Here is a 16,817-nt window from a genome sequence, read left to right on the forward strand (position 1 = left end):
ATATATAAAAAGGTAACGATTATTCCCCCACAGCCTCTGCTTGGAGAGTAAAATATTGGCTCATTTCAATGCGAACGATTCAAAAAACGTTTGTTGGTAACATGTAACAGCCTATTCAATATCATCATTCCGTATTCACGTAATTTGGTTATAAGGCACGCCATTATATATAGTATTGTCACGTCTAGTTTCTTGGAAAGCTGGGAACATGTGCCCCCCCCCCCCCAACACACACACACCAAAAACACAAGCTTTAATTATCCATTGCTAAAAATAATAGATCAACATAATCGTATCAATTATTGCTAATAGATAATAGTATCTCACCCCACGTACTTAAATTTTGATTTTTCTTCTGTTTTCCACAAGGCTCAGATTCGTGAACGTGACGATTTCGCAAACACCCTCGCCTGCCAGGGAAATATGATCTGTTCCAGTTGCTGCCGACAGTTTTAGTTTATATCTACCCACAAAAATTTATTCTGGTTCCATCCTACCCACATCATGTATCTACCGTGTTCTTGATAATAGCACTGTTATGTTGTGCTTTAAAAAAATATTTTGATTTATATTTCTCTAATGTATGATTGTATCATACATGCGTTACGTTTATATATCTGCTTCAAATTTTTATAAAATAACATCAAATTTTTGCATGGATTTTACTGTGAAAATTTACACAGGAAAACTGGATAAAACACCGTGATTTTGTAAATCTAACCCCGCCCATCCACACTGACTGACACGTTGTTATCATGCAAGACGCCACCCCAAACACTAGCGACACTGCGCGCATACATGACGAGGGGGGAGGGGGGCGACCGACCTGGCGTCGTCACCAAAATCTCGCAGAATTTCGCACCTACGTGACGCTATGACGTCGGAATCTTTACTCACGTCACTCGTCGTCACGTCTCAAGTCTTTTCCCGCCGATGTCTTGGGGTTTTAGATCTTCGTTTCGCCGTCCTCTAAAGAAAACATGCGACTGCGAGAAGCGAAAATCGGGGATTGCCCAATATTCGGGGCGGGGAGGGTCGGCTGGGGATTTCCAAATGATGTCATCTGGTAAACATTGCGTAATCAGGCGATACTATGTTGAAGGGGTGTTCGTTTCGAAATATTTCTATAGTTCCAAATATTTACTACCAAATATATATTCTACTCCATAACATATACTTATACATTTGTCTTACTGGTGTTAAGATATATTTGACGATAGATTTTGTGAACAATATGTCATCTGTTATCTAATAAAATGCAACTACACCCCCAAAGAATGAATACATGAACCCTACCCATGGTGCCCCGCGCGTGTCGTTGCTGTAACGTAGTGCGTGTATTGCATGACGTTGCGTCAGAACGCATTTCGCCAGAGCATTTCTCAACCACAGGAGCCAAGATGCCGGGTGAGTCATTCTGGTGAGTGTCTTCTACACTTTCTTAACCGTTACCATGGTGATAAGACCTGCATTGTAGCCAGTATACCTCACAATCGTTGCAGAACATGATACGAGTTTTGTAGGAACGCTATTCAGTAAGTTACTTCCGGATTCTGGAGTCAAACTATCTGGCAACAAATTTCTGCATGTTACCGGTAGGTTTCAGCCAGTGTTGCCCACAGAAGGTCGTTCCACCGGCCGCCAGATATTTTATAGTTTGCCTGGGACATTTTTAGGACGCTGTCGAGTCCGAAAATAGCCGAGACGTGCGTCAAAGCATGATAATAAGTTAAACTAAGTCTAAAGCGGATCTCGAGAATGTTATAACTTATATACTTGTTGGCCCTAGTTGTGTGGTAAGTGGTAAAAAGATCTAAAAACGTATTCAGGATTGCCAAAGCTCACTCTTTCTCACTCTGCCATTCAAAATGTAGTTTGCTTAGCATCCGAAGCATGTCAAAACCCCTATGCTTTATCCTCTCCAGCTCAAAAAAGGAACCTAAAACTCGTTCCCACTTTAATGGTACCGGTATGCATGACCGGTTAGGGTAAAGGTTGACGTCATGTATTTGCAGAGTGGGGAGGGGAGGGGGTGTGGCTTACATGCTTCTTCTGAAATGCTACAAAGTAGCTAACAGACGTAAAACTCTGATGGTATCTGTTAATATAAGTGAACAGGCTTACGATACTAAAAGGTAAGTCCCAGTTAACGGCACTGTAGCTTCACGTAAACTAACGTTATCCAGAAATTCCACTGTTGGCGTTGCAACGAGTTATGTACTAGTAACGCTACATTCCAGGTATATTTAAACCTGTGTATGTACTAAATTGTAAAATTTAGTAGTTTTCTACCACTACCATCCCGACAGGGCTTACCGTGAGCTGCAAGACTTTGTTCTTTTTTTTTAAGAAGACGTTTTTATTCTGTGGTGTGTTTTTCTTGTCCTTAAGCTGACCTTAAGTGACCCTGCGCCATGACGGACGTGACGAGACCAGCCGTCCGGAAACCTCCCGACCCGCCCGGACACCAGGCCAAACTCCGAGCACGGAAACCGCCCGGCTGGCGGGCTAAACCTCCGGTACGCTTGTCTCACTATTAAACTCGTAGACTTGGGCCACGAGAACCATAGTAATTTATTACAAAAGGCTATTGACTTGTTCCCGCGTTGGTCTCCGACAGATTAATAGCTTCTGACTTTAGGTTAACACCCCCTCCCCCAACAAACATTGTCGCTCGTTACTAAAATAAGTAATTCTAGTTAGATTTCCCCTTTCTAAACCATTTAACTGCAGAAATTTGGGTTGTTTTGGGCCACGTACGAGTATCATTGCGTTAGAGGGTGCATGCATGGAAACGGGAAACCCTCCGTTTCTAACGATCACTTCCGGGTTCGGTTTCTAAGAAGACAGTCCGTTTCCAAGGGCCGAAAAAAACAGTTTCCCTCTCCGAAAACAACAACAAAGTTATTTTCTTAAAACTGTTGCAGCTTGAAAACAGGTCCCTCGGTTGCCCTTAGTTGCGCAATGTACCACTTGACGTGTTGTTGAACAGTTCACTGAAGTTCAGCTGACGTGGACTAGCGGGGCTAGCCTGTTGTTGACACGTCATTTTTGCCGCGTTGTTTTTGTGCCCGCCCGGTGTTCAGATCAGATCCGGCGAGCTTACAGCTCGGTAGGTTTAGCTTTCACTGCACGTTTCCTACCTGTAAAATGTTACGATTTGTTTTTGTATTGCTTCTTTTAGTTTTAAATCAACCTTTGGTCAATGCTGTTTTTGTAGTTGATATACTTTGGAGATTTTTCTTAGGTTGTAAGAATTATTTCACTGAGGTAGTTCTGTTTGCCAACTGTACGCTAAAGTCAGGGAATTGTCAAAATGTTTTTTTTTCCACAAACAGCTTTTCTACAGTAGGTTTGTCTTACAGTTGAACTTTGCAATTTGTTATGCCAAAGACAGGCATTTCATGGTCGATTTAATAGCATGTATAAAATGCTAACTGCTGGTAGGCAACATTGAAGGTTCATTCCTGGTTAAAATGATAAGTTTAGAATAAAAATCTAAGCAGTAAAAGTAGACTACAATTTCCCTCCAAATTTTCAGGTTCCAACTTCGTCTACAAGATTCCAGGCTGTTCCATTTTCGAAAAGCACCCCCACCAGAGGGCCACCGCTATCTGCTGTTCCATTTAACGACAGCACCCCCACCAGAACACCTGTGCCCCCAGCAGCATTACCTTCAACTGCCTGTCAATCACCTGAGGTGAACCCCAATCACCATGACAACAGCCAATCAGGCGCAAGCTTGGTAAGGGCACAACTTCTATGTCGAGTTGATTTTTATCAAAATACATTTAGTGAATTCTCACACTCGTGATGGTGAAAGAAACTATAGATACTGATGATTGGTTATTGATAATTAGTTATTGATTATTATATCCCAGCCCAAGTGAGGTACAGTACTGAGGTCAGTTACAACTGGACAAATGAGACACACAGGGCTGGTTTGGAGAGACCATGGTTATTGATGAATTAGTCATTGATAATTAGTCATTGGTTATTGACTGATAGATCCTGAGCCCGAGCGAGGCGGTGAGATCAGTGATGACAGGAGCGATGCGGCTCACAGGGGCTAGTCAGAAAAACCATTATTGATCGGTTATAGATAATTGGTTATTTATAATTAGTTATTGATAATTAGTTATTGATAATTGATTAACAGATCCCGAGCCCAAGTGAGGCGGTGAGAGAGACCATGGTTATTGACGATTGGTTATTTGTAGTCAGTTATTGATAATTAGTTATTGATAATTGATTAACAGATCCCAAGCCCAAGTGAGGCGGTGAGAGAGACCATGGTTATTGACGATTGGTTATTTCTAGTCAGTTATTGATAATTAGTTATTGATTATTGATTAACAGATCCCGAGTGAGGCGGTGAGAGAGACCATGGTTATTGATGACTGGTTATTGATAAAAGTTATTGGTTATTGATTGATAGATCCCCAGCCCGAGTGAGGCGGTGAGAGAGACCATGGTTATTGATGACTGGTTATTGATAAAAGTTATTGGTTATTGACTGATAGATCCCCAGCCCGAGCAAAGCGGTGAGATCAGTGATGACCGGAGCGATGCGGCTGACAGGGCTGGTGAGAGAGACCATGGTTGTTGATGACTGGTTATTGATCACTGGTTATTGATTATTGGTTATTGATTGATTGATAGATCCCGAGCCCGAGCGAGGCGGTGAGATCAGTCATGACTGGAGCGATGCGGCTCACAGGGCTGGTGAGAGAGACCATGGTCAAGGTCACGCACGCAGCCTCCGCTACAACTAGCGTCGTTACACGGACCTGCTGCGCTGAGAATACGGTGAGAAACGACACAAACATTAACCCACATCCAAGCCAAGTCCTGGCAACCTTCTGTTCAGCAGTTGCTATAAAAGGGTTGCCCTGATTTCAAGATCTTCAGATTCTGTTGCAACCAGTTGTTAATGGTTCTAAGACCCTGTTCATACCAGACTTATATTTAGCGGTTTCAACCGGTTTTTCAAAAACCGGTTTTTATTTAACCTGGTGTGAACGCAAATTAACCGGTTTTTAGGGGTTTAAATCCGATTTTGAAAAACCACCTCGGGAGGTGGTTTTTGAGGGGTTTTTTGTGGGGTTTTTCCACCGAAAAACCTGGTCTGAACGCTAAGGGTTTATTGAACCGGTTTTTTGCGTCATAATTCCGGGGTCACGGGGTCAGCATCCTGGCCGTGTGCGACCTGCAAGCTTTTTTGAGCGCGTTGTTTTGACCAACTTGAGTTCGTTTCCACTGTTTTTCCACGGTTTTTCTTCATTTTGCGATGGAATCAGCAAACGCAACCTGGTCGGCGAACGGGACGCTCCTGATACTTAGGTTGAAGAGCAGGAGTCGCCAAATTCGAAAAAGCTAGGGGGGGGGGCGAGGGCTCTACCGAAACAAAAATGTTGGAGGAGGCTGATTTCTTGAAGATAAAGGATCAGTGCCGCACTAAGGTAAAAAAAAAAAACTGAAGACGGCATACAAGCAAGAAGGCCAAGGAAAACAATCAGAAGAGCGAGAGGAACGGTTATTCAAACTGCAGTCATGGCCGATTAATTGGATATTCACCGGACAGGATTTTTACAAAACCGGTTATCAAAAGTCTGGTATGAACGCTAAGGGTTTTAGCCGGGTTTTTGAAACCGCTAAATATAAGTCTGGTATGAACAGGGTCTTATATTGCATTGGTACAACACAGAATGGTCAGTGAAAGACTAGCCATCTACCAACCTAGTTAGTTAACATCTTAGTTAGTTCACATCCTAGTTAGTTCACAGTTGCTAGCGACTGTGGGATTGAACATAAACTTTCCAGGATGGTACCCAGGCTATCATTAAATCAATTAAAAAGTAAATGATATTGGAACAATGTAACAGGCAAAGAACCTGCCCAAAAGTTAAGGCCTCCATGTAATAACTCAGTCTGTATGTGATAGTCATTAACATGTTGTTCTCTCTTCCCTTGTCCTGTTCTGTTCTGCAGAAGACAGAGTCCAGCCATCACACAGCGACTTTTTCGACAGCCAGACAGACAGAATCCTACCAGATGGCCATCCCTACAGACGACCACGTTGAAGCCGGGCCTCCGCCGCTCGGTAAAGCGTCCATGGCGGCCATTCCGAGCGACAACAGCGCGAAAACTGGACCTAACGCACCACTGACGAGGAAGACAAAGGCTCTCCCTGTCCGGAAAGCGGCTCCTGTTCCGCAGAAATCGGAAAAGGAACCGTCGACCGAGGCTTCTCCAGTTGAGAGGCAAGATTCGCAGCCCGACCAGGAGCTGGGACAGACGTACTCCGTCGCAAATCTACGAAAGCTGTTCGGAGAAACGTACTCCGTCGACAAGCCTGGAGAGAGTCCAGACTTCAGCGGTACCTACAAGGTGCCTTCGCAAGGCAAGGATTTGGGCAGCACTTTTGTGGTGAGGACAGAGAACGCAGAAGAAGTCGGTGCATTGCCATTTGAGAGTACGGACACAGTGAGGCTTGAAAACGCAGAAGAAGTTTGTGCTCAACCGTTCGACAAAGACTTTAACAAAGGTAGAAAGTTATGCCTGATGGCCATCCCTACTGAATCACATGAGGAGGAGGAAGAGGCTGAGGGTCAGTCTCAAGGAGCTACGAATGCTCCCCAGCCTCCCTCCCTGACTGATGCAATGAAGTCAGTAGTTGTTAAAGACATTCTTCATGAGGGCTACAGCCTTGACCTTGTGAGACATGCGGTTTGGCGGAGGTTGCACTCCGCGGGGGGTGTCGCGTCTCGGCCCGAGCTCCTGCAAGCCGTGAAGGACTTGGAGCAGGAGTACACGGCTGCAGAGAAGAAGCTCGGGGACAAGGACTTCCTTAAAGAAAAGGACGAAATAAACCTGGCCTTGGCCATGGAGCGGCGGGAGGTCAAGGTCGTCCTGTCACAAGGTCACGACCTTGAGACGGTGCGGCACGTGGTGTGGCGGCGTCTTCAAGAGGGGAAGGGACACTTCAAGTCCGCTCCCGAACTCCTTCAGGCCGTTTCCGACCTGAAACGCGAGTACGAGCAGGCCAGCAAGAAGCTCGCCGACGCGGAAAAGACTTTCGACGAGAAAACGGTCGCGTACAAAGACGGAGGAGGGAAGACGGTGGACGCTACGAGCGCAGAGCGCGTGCACAGATCGAACAGCGTCGCGGACGCGATGGCAAATCCGGTCGTAGAGAACGTTCTCAGCGCGGGGTACAGCCGCGACCTGGTCCAACACGCGGTGTGGCGAAGGCTCGAGACGCACGGCGAAAACTTCCCGTCCGTCGCGGAGCTCCTGCAGGCGCTGAAGGACCTGGAGGATGAATACGCCCGGGCGAAGGAGAAACTCGGAAACGACGAGCTTCCCAGCATCCCTCCTGCCGTAACCACGACGACAGACACACCACCTGAACCGGAGAACGTGCCCAGTACCGAGGACATCCCTCCCTCCCCCACAACAGACAATGGTCTAGCTCAGACAACAGATGATCGGTGTAAGGTGACAACAGATGATAATGTAGAGTCGGAACTAGAGCGGTACCGAGAGGAGCACACGTGTAAGGTGTGCTTCGACGCGAGGATCGAGGTTGTGTTCGTGCCGTGCGGACATTATGCCTGCTGCGGGCACTGCGCCGACGGCATGGTGGAATGTCCCATGTGCCGGAGGGGGGTGGACTCGACTGTGAAAGTGTTTTTCTCCTAGGGCTTGCCAGAGAGTATTAGCTGTTTCACATCATCAAAAAATTGTGGAAAAAAAAGATTGTTGGTTAGCATTTGTGTCAAGACATTCCCTATACTCTTTTATGAATTGATGAAATGAAACTATAGCTGTGTATTAAAGCTGAGGTGTGGATGGGCTTGACTCATGTTGTTTTCTGTACAGATAAAAATGAAAAAAAGTGTTTTTTTTAACAATTAATTCTAGTATTTTTACATGTATTTTAGAATTGTACAATTTAGAAAGCTTTTAATTTAACAAAATCTGTCATGTTCTGTAAATTACAATGAGGAAAGTACCAGTGAGGGATGTACATATAGGAGGGTTGCATATTTATTACATTATACTGATAATATTTTATAATATTTTAAAAGTTGCCAGTATTTGGATTTTGTGCCATGATGTGTACTACAGTTGCAGAATACTATTATCGTAGTAAGGAAAAACATTTACATGTACCTGATACCAATTTATTTCCAAGTCAAGATATGATGTGCCTTTTTGTAGTATTTTCAACCATATTCTTCAGAATCAAAACTTACTTGTTTTGAATGCTGTAACTAAGGTGTGTTTACATTTCTTGGCATTAAAATCATGCAAGTGAAAATCTGTTGTCTGTGTTTGTTACACCTTTTATTGTTATTATATAATAAGTTATAGCATAGAGTCTGCATGCAAAAAGACTACAAAAGTAAACATACATAAGAAAAATACATTACTACATGACAGCTCACTATTGTGTGAATAAAATAAAACTTCAAAAAACAAAAATGGTGAAAAATCTATTACCTAGACACCTAGTAAGTAATAATATACTGTATGTATAAATTTAATTTTGATTACTTATTATTTTAGTGCATTCTTTAACAATACCAAAAGTTATACCTTATACTACATAACGATATGAAGTTACCATTAACATCATTATTATAGACCTATGAAGCTAAACGATATCAGGTTATATTATAATGATAATAATTACAACATTCCGATAAGTTCCTTTCATTTCGTTCAACAGGTAGAAAGTTGAAGTCATTTTTGAGGTTAATATTTCCAAAGACTAGGTATTATCTAAACCCTTGACAGCTACACACCACTTGTTGAAATGTGAATACCATTCACCTTGAAACCACATACACAGCCTCCTTTACCTATATATTTTACCTACATACTAGTAATATGGCAGGACAAAAACCAGCACCATGATTTTATTTTTTTTGGCTGAAAGTTACATTAAAATGTGTCCTCTTGGATCTCTCTCCTACCGTAAAGTTTGTGTGTAAACTACAATATAGATATTTTGTACTTTGTGTGAGTTAGGAAGTTAGAATTAGAAAGATGAACAGGCTTATAGACAAACAAGGTCTCTCAGTCATTGACGAAAGGTAGTGGATACTACCTGAAACGTCTGACCATTTCAAAAATCATATCCAGTTGCTTGAGTAACTGCTTTTTGGCTTATAGACAAACAGTCCACGTAAAACTAGTAACGAAGACAAGAGAAAAGCCGACACTAGAATCCAGCTTGGCACTACACCTGAACACCTCAGCCTGCTGTGAGGGGAGTTCTTCACTCTGCATCAGTCTGCAGCCAGGAGGCTGTCAGGGAAAAATCACAACAGTACAGTTACAGAAATCTTTCAACATGAACTCAAATATTTCACACTTCCATGAAGCATTTATGGATTTCTACGGGTAGTTAGTTTCTTAAAATGCAGAACTGGAGCTACATTACACAATCTAAATCTGTCCAAAAAGCAATTAACTGACTATAAAAAAAATCTTGATAAATGTCTCAAAAACACACAAACACATTCCATGCTAAGATACATTTGTACAGAACAGAGCACTATTCAACATATCACCCATTACACACAGTGGACTGGTCCAAACCCAGACCAACACCATGTAAATCTGGCCTGTACCACTGAGACAGAGGGGTGTGAGCCCACCTGGTATGGTGATGGTTGACATCTGCTCGGGCTGGGCCAGAAGGTCAATGACCTTGTGCTGGAATGTCTTGCTGACTGATGAACTCACATGTCTGAAAATGTAAACAAATAAACAAATTAATGTTTAGAAATGCAGAAAAAACAACAAATGTAATGTACGTTGCTCCGCTTTATGTCAACTGTAAATTTATGTACTTCAATGCTGTTTTCCAGTGGTTATGGGGAAAAGAGGTTTAAATTTGATGTGTTTTGAATGTGCAGTTGGAACTACTCTGTAGTACAGTACACTGGAAATGCATACTTGCAGTTTCGTAAATTTGCAGAGAAAAACTTCTGGGAAAGTTTTGAGGTTTTACAGTACATGTGAAGATGACTTAGTCTCTACCAGACTAACTACACCGATTATATATATGAGAATATTTGCCAGGGGAGTTTGGCTGCCTTGTAGGTTTGACTGGCCGCGCAGTTAGAGGGGGAAACTAACCCTCTTGCGGACTGACTCTCCTGGACTATTTCCCTTATTTCACCGAATTCTAGGATCTCCCCAGTACCCCTGTAGGAAGGCCTGGTGGAGACTAGGACCCGTACCCCTGTAGGAGGGCCTGGTGGAGGCTATAGATGACTCACGTTTTCCATGCCTGAGTGCCTGCCCAGATCTCATACAGGATGAGGTAAAAAGACTCACGTTTTCCATGCCTGAGTGCCTGCCCAGATCTCATACAGGATGAGGTAAAAAGACTCACGTTTTCCATGCCTGAGTGCCTGCCCAGATCTCGTACAGGATGATCTCTTGTCTGTCGGGGGTGCGACACACACACAGGCTGCACGGGGAGACAAGAATCAAATCAAATATGATCGATTGTGATCTTGATCCAGTTTAGTTGAGCTACTCTTCCACTGGTCATGACATAGAAGACAGACACTATGTGCAGTACAGTATATTTACAGGTTCATTTTACTGGAGAAATTCCCCTAGTTTTTATACAATGAACAGTGGACCACAGCTTAATGTCCCGTCCTAAGGACTGTTACCTTTTACAGTAGTGTGCATGTGACAACAGCTGGGATTTGAAGTCACACATAAACTTCTTGACCCACAGGACTATGCGTGCTACTAAAATGTGGTGGATAGTTCTATAACAGGACTGTAATTAGGTTGTACTCAGTCTGGGAAGTTCTTTCCTTGCTGACTACCACACATTAGGCCACACTAATTTAATTTCTTGGTTAACGGATTTTTCTAGGAAAATATTGGAGCGGGCGGGCGAAAAAAAAAACAAAAACAGTCCTAGGCATCCTATTATGGCCCAAAATGGTACGATAGGAGCCATGAAGTCAACACACCAGGCTGGTTCAAAATTTAAACAATGAATTTTGAACTTTTAATGATACCATTGCATTGAAAGATGTAATGACTGTAACAAGTAGTAAGAAAAGGACTGTTTTCAACTGTTCAGGGAAAAATATGAGCATTTTGCAGTTGATTCTGAATTTTCATTTTTATTTGCAAATCAGAAAAAAATACTCATTGAACATGCTAGACATTACTCAACTATTGTACAACACAGGGTTACATACTTGATGCATCCGTCTGTCCCCTCCACTGTCTCCAGATACTCTCTCAGAGCCTTCCTGAACTCCTCTTCCTTATCCTCCTCTATCTCCATCCTCCGCTGGACCAGCTGCACCTGGAAACATCATATTATATTCAGTGTTTAAAACTTTGCTTTTAGCACCAAGGACAGCAACACTGTCTGAACTAACACTCTCTGAAACTGCCATAGAGCTGCACCAATTCATTTTTTTAGCTTTCATGCATTTTTAGCAAAAATGTGGCACAGAGTTGTACAAACTGGGAAGAAAGACAGTTAGTATCAAGTTCTGACTTTATTCACCCCCTGAAACAGTTTGTTTTCATCTCTTCAGGTCAGCAAAGCTACAAACAAAATGTTACTGCCTGTCAGAAGTCCCCATTCCCTATTCTGGTGTCCAAACCTATTGCAGTGGCTGATTCTCTTTTGTCCCATTTGCACAGGGCAGAAAAGAGTCCCAGCACCTAAAAAAAAAAAGATTTGGACACCAGCCTACAAGTTCCCACCCAGCTGTACTCACCAGGGACACTCCATCCTCCATATCCAGCTCCTCTTCTATAGGCTGCAGCCTCACCTGGAACAAAAACACACCTCAGACATAAGTTAGTTCTCAAACTACTCAGTCTTCCTTCACGTTCTTGACATTTATATGGGGCAGGGTATGTTTCTAAGCAGCCTTCATAACCTCTGCTTCTCCTATTGGGCTTGTTATTCTGTGAATGAATGAATGAATGGATGGATGGATTAATGGATGGATGGATGGATGGATGAATGAATGAATGAATGAATGAATGAATGAATGAATGAATGAATGAATGAATGAATGAATGAATGAATGAATGAATGAATGAATGAATATTCTTGCGACCCTGTTGCCTACCCCATATGGGTTACAAGATACAATGTATCAAAATCTAAAGAGTCTGGCTTGTCTCAAGCGATGTTTCTGAATTCCTTAAGTGGTGTCTTGAGACCCACCTTGCTCTGTAAGGTGTCGAGCAGCGTCTTGAGCCTGAGAACCTGCTGAGTCAGCAGAACGCTGCTGTCCTCACTGCTGTCCAGCCGGGACAGCCCGGACATCTGACGACGGATGTCCCGCCGACGGGCGCGGTTCAGCCGAGGCTCCTCCTCCACTTTGGCATCCACCGGTCTGTATGGGGAAGATTAAGAAATGTTTCACTGTTAGTTTACTAGTTCTCTGTAAAGGAGTCTGTATAGGGAGGAAGAACTAAGGTCTAAGGTAAGGCCTGTATGGGGAGGATTTAAAAACATATTTCTCTGCTAGTTCTCTATTTTAACCACGGGTCCGTATGGGGAGGATTTAGCAAGAAATTTCTCTGTCAGTTTTCTATACATTTCGGTCTGTATGGGGAGAAGTTAGAAACAGTATTCTCTGTCAGTTTCTATCATTTTTACTTCATGGCATCCAGAGTTAAAAGTAATTCAGGTCTAGGTCAGTAAATTCTAAAGTATCTACCATCTTACTGGTGTTTGAAGTAGAAGAAGCTCTCACTTTTTAATAGGGCCAGAACATTTTTGATCCTTCTATGCTTTCATACAAGTTCTAACCTCTGACTCATAACCCCTGACCTCTAACCCCCCATACGTACTCCTGAGATCCAGTGAGATTCAGAACCTCTAACCTCTGACCTATCACCTCTAACCTTTAACCTCTGACCCCTAACCCCCATACATACTCCTGAGAGCCAGACTCCTGCTCCAGATGTTCGCTGGCCACGTCCACGGAGCGCTGCTGGGAGTCCATCCGGTTCAGAACCTCTAACCCCTGACCCTTAACCCCTGACCTCTAACCCCTAACCCCCATACATACTCCTGAGACCCAGACTCCTGCTCCAGATGTTCGCTGGCCACGTCCACGGAGCGCTGCTGGGAGTCCATCTGGTTCAGAACCTCCTTCAGCAGGAAACGGCGCACAAACTGGCTCTCCTGCGGCATGCTGGGATAGTCCTGGGGACCAATCAGAGACAAGGGTTTGAAAATTCAAAATCTGTGAGACTCAATTATTGGTCATTGTAAAGCCACAAATATGACTATCATGTCTTGTGATTGAACCCTATTACAAAGCAGCAAAGATTTTTACCTTGACCTTTACCCTGACCTTTACCCTAACCCTTGACCCTGACCCCTGTACCTGTGCAGTAGACATGAGAGCCGTGTTGATAGAAGAGTTCAGGTCCTCCAGGGCACTGAAAACCTGCTGAAACGGGCCCAGCTGCTGGGAGAAGTAGTCTGGAGAGGAAACACAGTAAAAAGCCTTAAGTTTGTGACTAAGTGCTGCATCGTCAACTAGTAAAAGCTACAATTTGAAGTCATTATGTTCTACATGTTAGGTTAACTTACATGAATGTATTATTACCAGTAAGCTAATAAAAGGCTGTACGAAAGCCAGTAGTGGGTTAGGAACACTGTGTTTTATGTTAGTTATTAATGCAGAACATCTGTTAAACTTAAAGTTACAAGTAATGTTCCAGACTATTTTACTGTTATTACAATATTAAAAAAAAAAGTATCTTCAAGTTGGCTTGTAACTTTTGTATAGAGTTAGTACTCACCACATAGCTCTCCAACATCAATGTTACTGTGAATGTGAACAAGAGAATAAAATTAAGACAACAAAAACAAATAAGAACACAACTCTAGTACAGGTTAGACAGTCATCATCCTTAACAACTTGGAACTCCTCAGTTTGCGGTAATACATTAAACTTGTATCTACTGGTAAACATCAGCTACACATGGAGCTTAGATGAACACAATGGAATTTTCTAGTGATGACATCTACATCATTTAAAACAGGGAAATCATTCTTCTAGGACTTCACCCCTTCATAGGTAAAAAGGTTGTGAGTCTACAAACTAGTTCATACACTGTGACCATCTGTCTATTGCGAACAATTTTTTCATAATGGTGTCTAGAAAAACTGATTTGACAGTACATGTATATTGAAGACCACACCCTGATGTGATACCATGATACATGTACATACAGGCCTGTATACTGTCCTGGGTTGGGCCTGTCACTTTGCATGCAACACAAACACACAAACATAACAAAACACTCCCAGTCAGTGTGCATACAGTTAGAGAAAGACTTCCCACAAAATCTAATCATTATGTTTTGTATTTAATTATTATTCAACAAGAAATTAATGATAAATTGGCGACGCAATTTGTATCTCATCTTTCAGAGATTTTCAAAGGAAAATGGCTGCACTGCCTGTGTTACACCAACTGCAAGGAGCTTTAAAATGGTTACACAAAAATTTCTCTTGCTGCCAGAGGCTGATTGAGACTTAAATGTAATTTTTGAGAAACCTGGCCAGTGGAAGAGCTGCTAAAAGTGTGAATCGTATAATTTGGCTAAAGTGTTACCAATACAAATACTAGAATGTCTGTCCTTACTTGGTGTCGTGGGTGTCTATGCGGTGGAACAGTTCGCCCAGCTCCATTTCTGACAGAGAGCCGTCGTCAAAGTAGTTCTTAAACTCAAACCACGACAGAGCTCCATCGTCTAGAAATTATCAAGAAGGTTAGAAAGATAATTAACAGACAGGCAGTTGACATTCATATGTATACCGACATATAGTAGCTACACTACATTGGACCTTTAATGGGGGTCTGCATGCCTTTTTTCATAAGGCGTAATCAGGCCTTTTTAGTCTTCGTAATCCGTAGGCAGCTTCCCCAAAAATCAACGTAATTCGTAATAGAACATTAGCTGCAAAGCGTAAAGTTGTAATCAGCTCTGAGACTTTAAGGTAATTCGTAATCGGTGGCGAAAATTTTGCGTAATTTGTAATCACTCCCCCCCCCCATGCAGGCCCTCTTTAATTTTTGGAAAGCCTTATATTAGGAGTCATAGTGTGTTTTCCTATTTATAATCGCATAGACAATGTATCTAGGGCATTAAAAAGGGTCCATGTACACTACGGAATACTTTTTATTATTTAATAGGCCCAGTTGAGGTATTTACTAGTAGGCAGACCCATATGAATATAAAGCTCTAACAGTAAGTACTACTAGCTATAGTAGTAGTACTAGTATAACTTGATTATTATATCACCTACCATTCTTGTCAGCTCTGCGAAAAACCTGTTAACAAAAAAAAAAAAAAGAGTATTAGAATGAAGGAAACAATGTGATGAAACCATTGAAACAGAAGGAGAAATATGTTGACCTATTTTTCAGGTAAACCGAGTTTCATACTAGGGAGGGGCTAGCAAATTACCGGTATGTTATGGCGGCATATCTCTGCATTTACAGCTTATATTCGCGTGTTAAATGAACACTGAATAGTCAAGAGAAGTAGTCTGACATCTGGAGAGACACTTACGTCCAGAAACGCCGACATGCCCTTCTCCTGCGGGGCGGGACCGGTGGGCGTTTCTACCGGGCTGCCAGAATTCTCCTCTCCGTCCGCCATCTTGGACTGGGATGGTCCACTTGCAGTGTGGGGAGGGGCAGGTCGGTGGTCGCACCACTACTACGTACTACTACTATCAGTCAGTCTTTAATATAGCCTCTACCAGGCTTCGGGAGGCGGCTGAAAAAGAGTACAAAACGGCCAAATAGAGAGATAGCATGCTAGTGGAGATTGTCTGCTGGGAGAGAACATTTCGGTTGCGTCAAAATGTTCTCTCCCAGCAGACAAACTCCCCTCGCATGTTATCTCTGTCTCTATTTGGCCGTTTTGTACTCTTTTCAGCCGCCTCCCGAAGCCTGGTAGAGGCTAAGTCAGTCTCATGCGTTTCTTACAAATCAATGACACAAAGAATGATCCATCGGTTAGAATTTTATTCAGCAACTTGCATCTAAAAGCAAATAATATTGCAGTCACTCATCTTTATTTATCGTTCTCTCAACCAATGAGGTTTATCCAGAGGATGGTAGAAGTTGAAAGTTACTAAAATAACGTTAAATTTGATATTGTAGATACTGTAAAACAAGGCAAAGTTACTGGAGTTTTTGTCAAGACTTGACTATTGTTTACTGTTAAATGTTGTTTCTTGTTTATTTATTTAACAGGATATTCTTATGGCCTATATGTATGTGACATTTTACTAAGTGTTTAAGTGATATAAGATAACATATTGTAGATACTGTATTGATATTGTAGATACTGTAGCACAAGGACTTTCTTTCTAAACTTAGCTTGACTTTTGTTTATTGTATGTTGTTTATTATTTATTTTTTTCACCAGGGTATACTTATCTTGATGTAACAACATTAATAAGAAAGAGAAAACTAAAAGCAAATGTCTAATTCAGCATTTCCGCTAGCATATCGTGAATGAAAATATAGTCGCAATCACGCGTACGGAATATGCCATATTCATTCATATAACCATGATGCCATGTACTAACAGTAGAATTCCTGATCTTGATGCCTGCTATTATCCACTGTAGCGGCTGGTGATTTTCTTCAGCCTCGACTGGGGGAGTTGATGTCCTCCGTCTCAAATGGAGTCAAGCGCGCGTCTAGGGGAGGGGGATTTGGAGCGTCTGGAACAGGGCGGCGAAACTTAGCCCCCTCCTT

The 16,817-nt window shown here is 42.5% G+C and overlaps 2 protein-coding genes across 6 annotated transcripts; one reads left to right on the top strand and one right to left on the bottom strand.

Annotated features, from left to right (window-relative positions):
- The first annotated feature begins 1,321 nt into the window (after positions 1 to 1,321).
- Positions 1,322 to 8,326, top strand: LOC109463472. 4 transcript variants are annotated; one of them, XM_019760309.1, is made up of 6 exons: positions 1,322 to 1,420; positions 2,392 to 2,519; positions 3,542 to 3,745; positions 4,439 to 4,459; positions 4,684 to 4,809; positions 5,992 to 8,326. In XM_019760309.1, exons 2-6 carry the CDS (start codon positions 2,415 to 2,417, stop codon positions 7,702 to 7,704), a joined length of 2,169 nt encoding a protein of 722 aa, XP_019615868.1. In that variant the 5' UTR covers positions 1,322 to 1,420; positions 2,392 to 2,414; the 3' UTR covers positions 7,705 to 8,326. The 4 variants fall into 4 exon arrangements, with proteins under 4 accessions (XP_019615868.1, XP_019615865.1, XP_019615866.1 ...); XM_019760306.1 differs by lacking the exon at positions 4,439 to 4,459 and having other exon boundaries at positions 4,663 to 4,809; XM_019760307.1 differs by lacking the exon at positions 4,439 to 4,459 and having other exon boundaries at positions 1,340 to 1,407; positions 4,663 to 4,809.
- A 118-nt stretch (positions 8,327 to 8,444) lies between these two features.
- LOC109463475 (N-terminal EF-hand calcium-binding protein 1-like) lies at positions 8,445 to 15,709 on the bottom strand. Of its 2 annotated transcripts, XM_019760313.1 has the most exons (12): positions 15,616 to 15,709; positions 15,350 to 15,374; positions 14,685 to 14,793; positions 13,837 to 13,862; positions 13,416 to 13,513; positions 13,095 to 13,231; positions 12,242 to 12,413; positions 11,784 to 11,837; positions 11,250 to 11,359; positions 10,415 to 10,492; positions 9,672 to 9,763; positions 8,445 to 9,318 (listed from the first exon to the last, which is right to left on the bottom strand). In XM_019760313.1, exons 1-12 carry the CDS (start codon positions 15,703 to 15,705, stop codon positions 9,290 to 9,292), a joined length of 1,020 nt encoding a protein of 339 aa, XP_019615872.1. In that variant the 5' UTR covers positions 15,706 to 15,709; the 3' UTR covers positions 8,445 to 9,289. The 2 variants fall into 2 exon arrangements, 1 of the variants encoding a protein (XP_019615872.1); XR_002139825.1 differs by lacking the exon at positions 8,445 to 9,318 and having other exon boundaries at positions 9,671 to 9,763; positions 10,299 to 10,492.
- Positions 15,710 to 16,817: the final 1,108 nt, after the last annotated feature.

This window comes from Branchiostoma belcheri, unplaced genomic scaffold, assembly GCF_001625305.1.
Source record: "Branchiostoma belcheri isolate BF01 breed outbred unplaced genomic scaffold, Haploidv18h27 scaffold126, whole genome shotgun sequence".
Taxonomy (NCBI): Eukaryota; Metazoa; Chordata; class Leptocardii; order Amphioxiformes; family Branchiostomatidae; genus Branchiostoma; species Branchiostoma belcheri.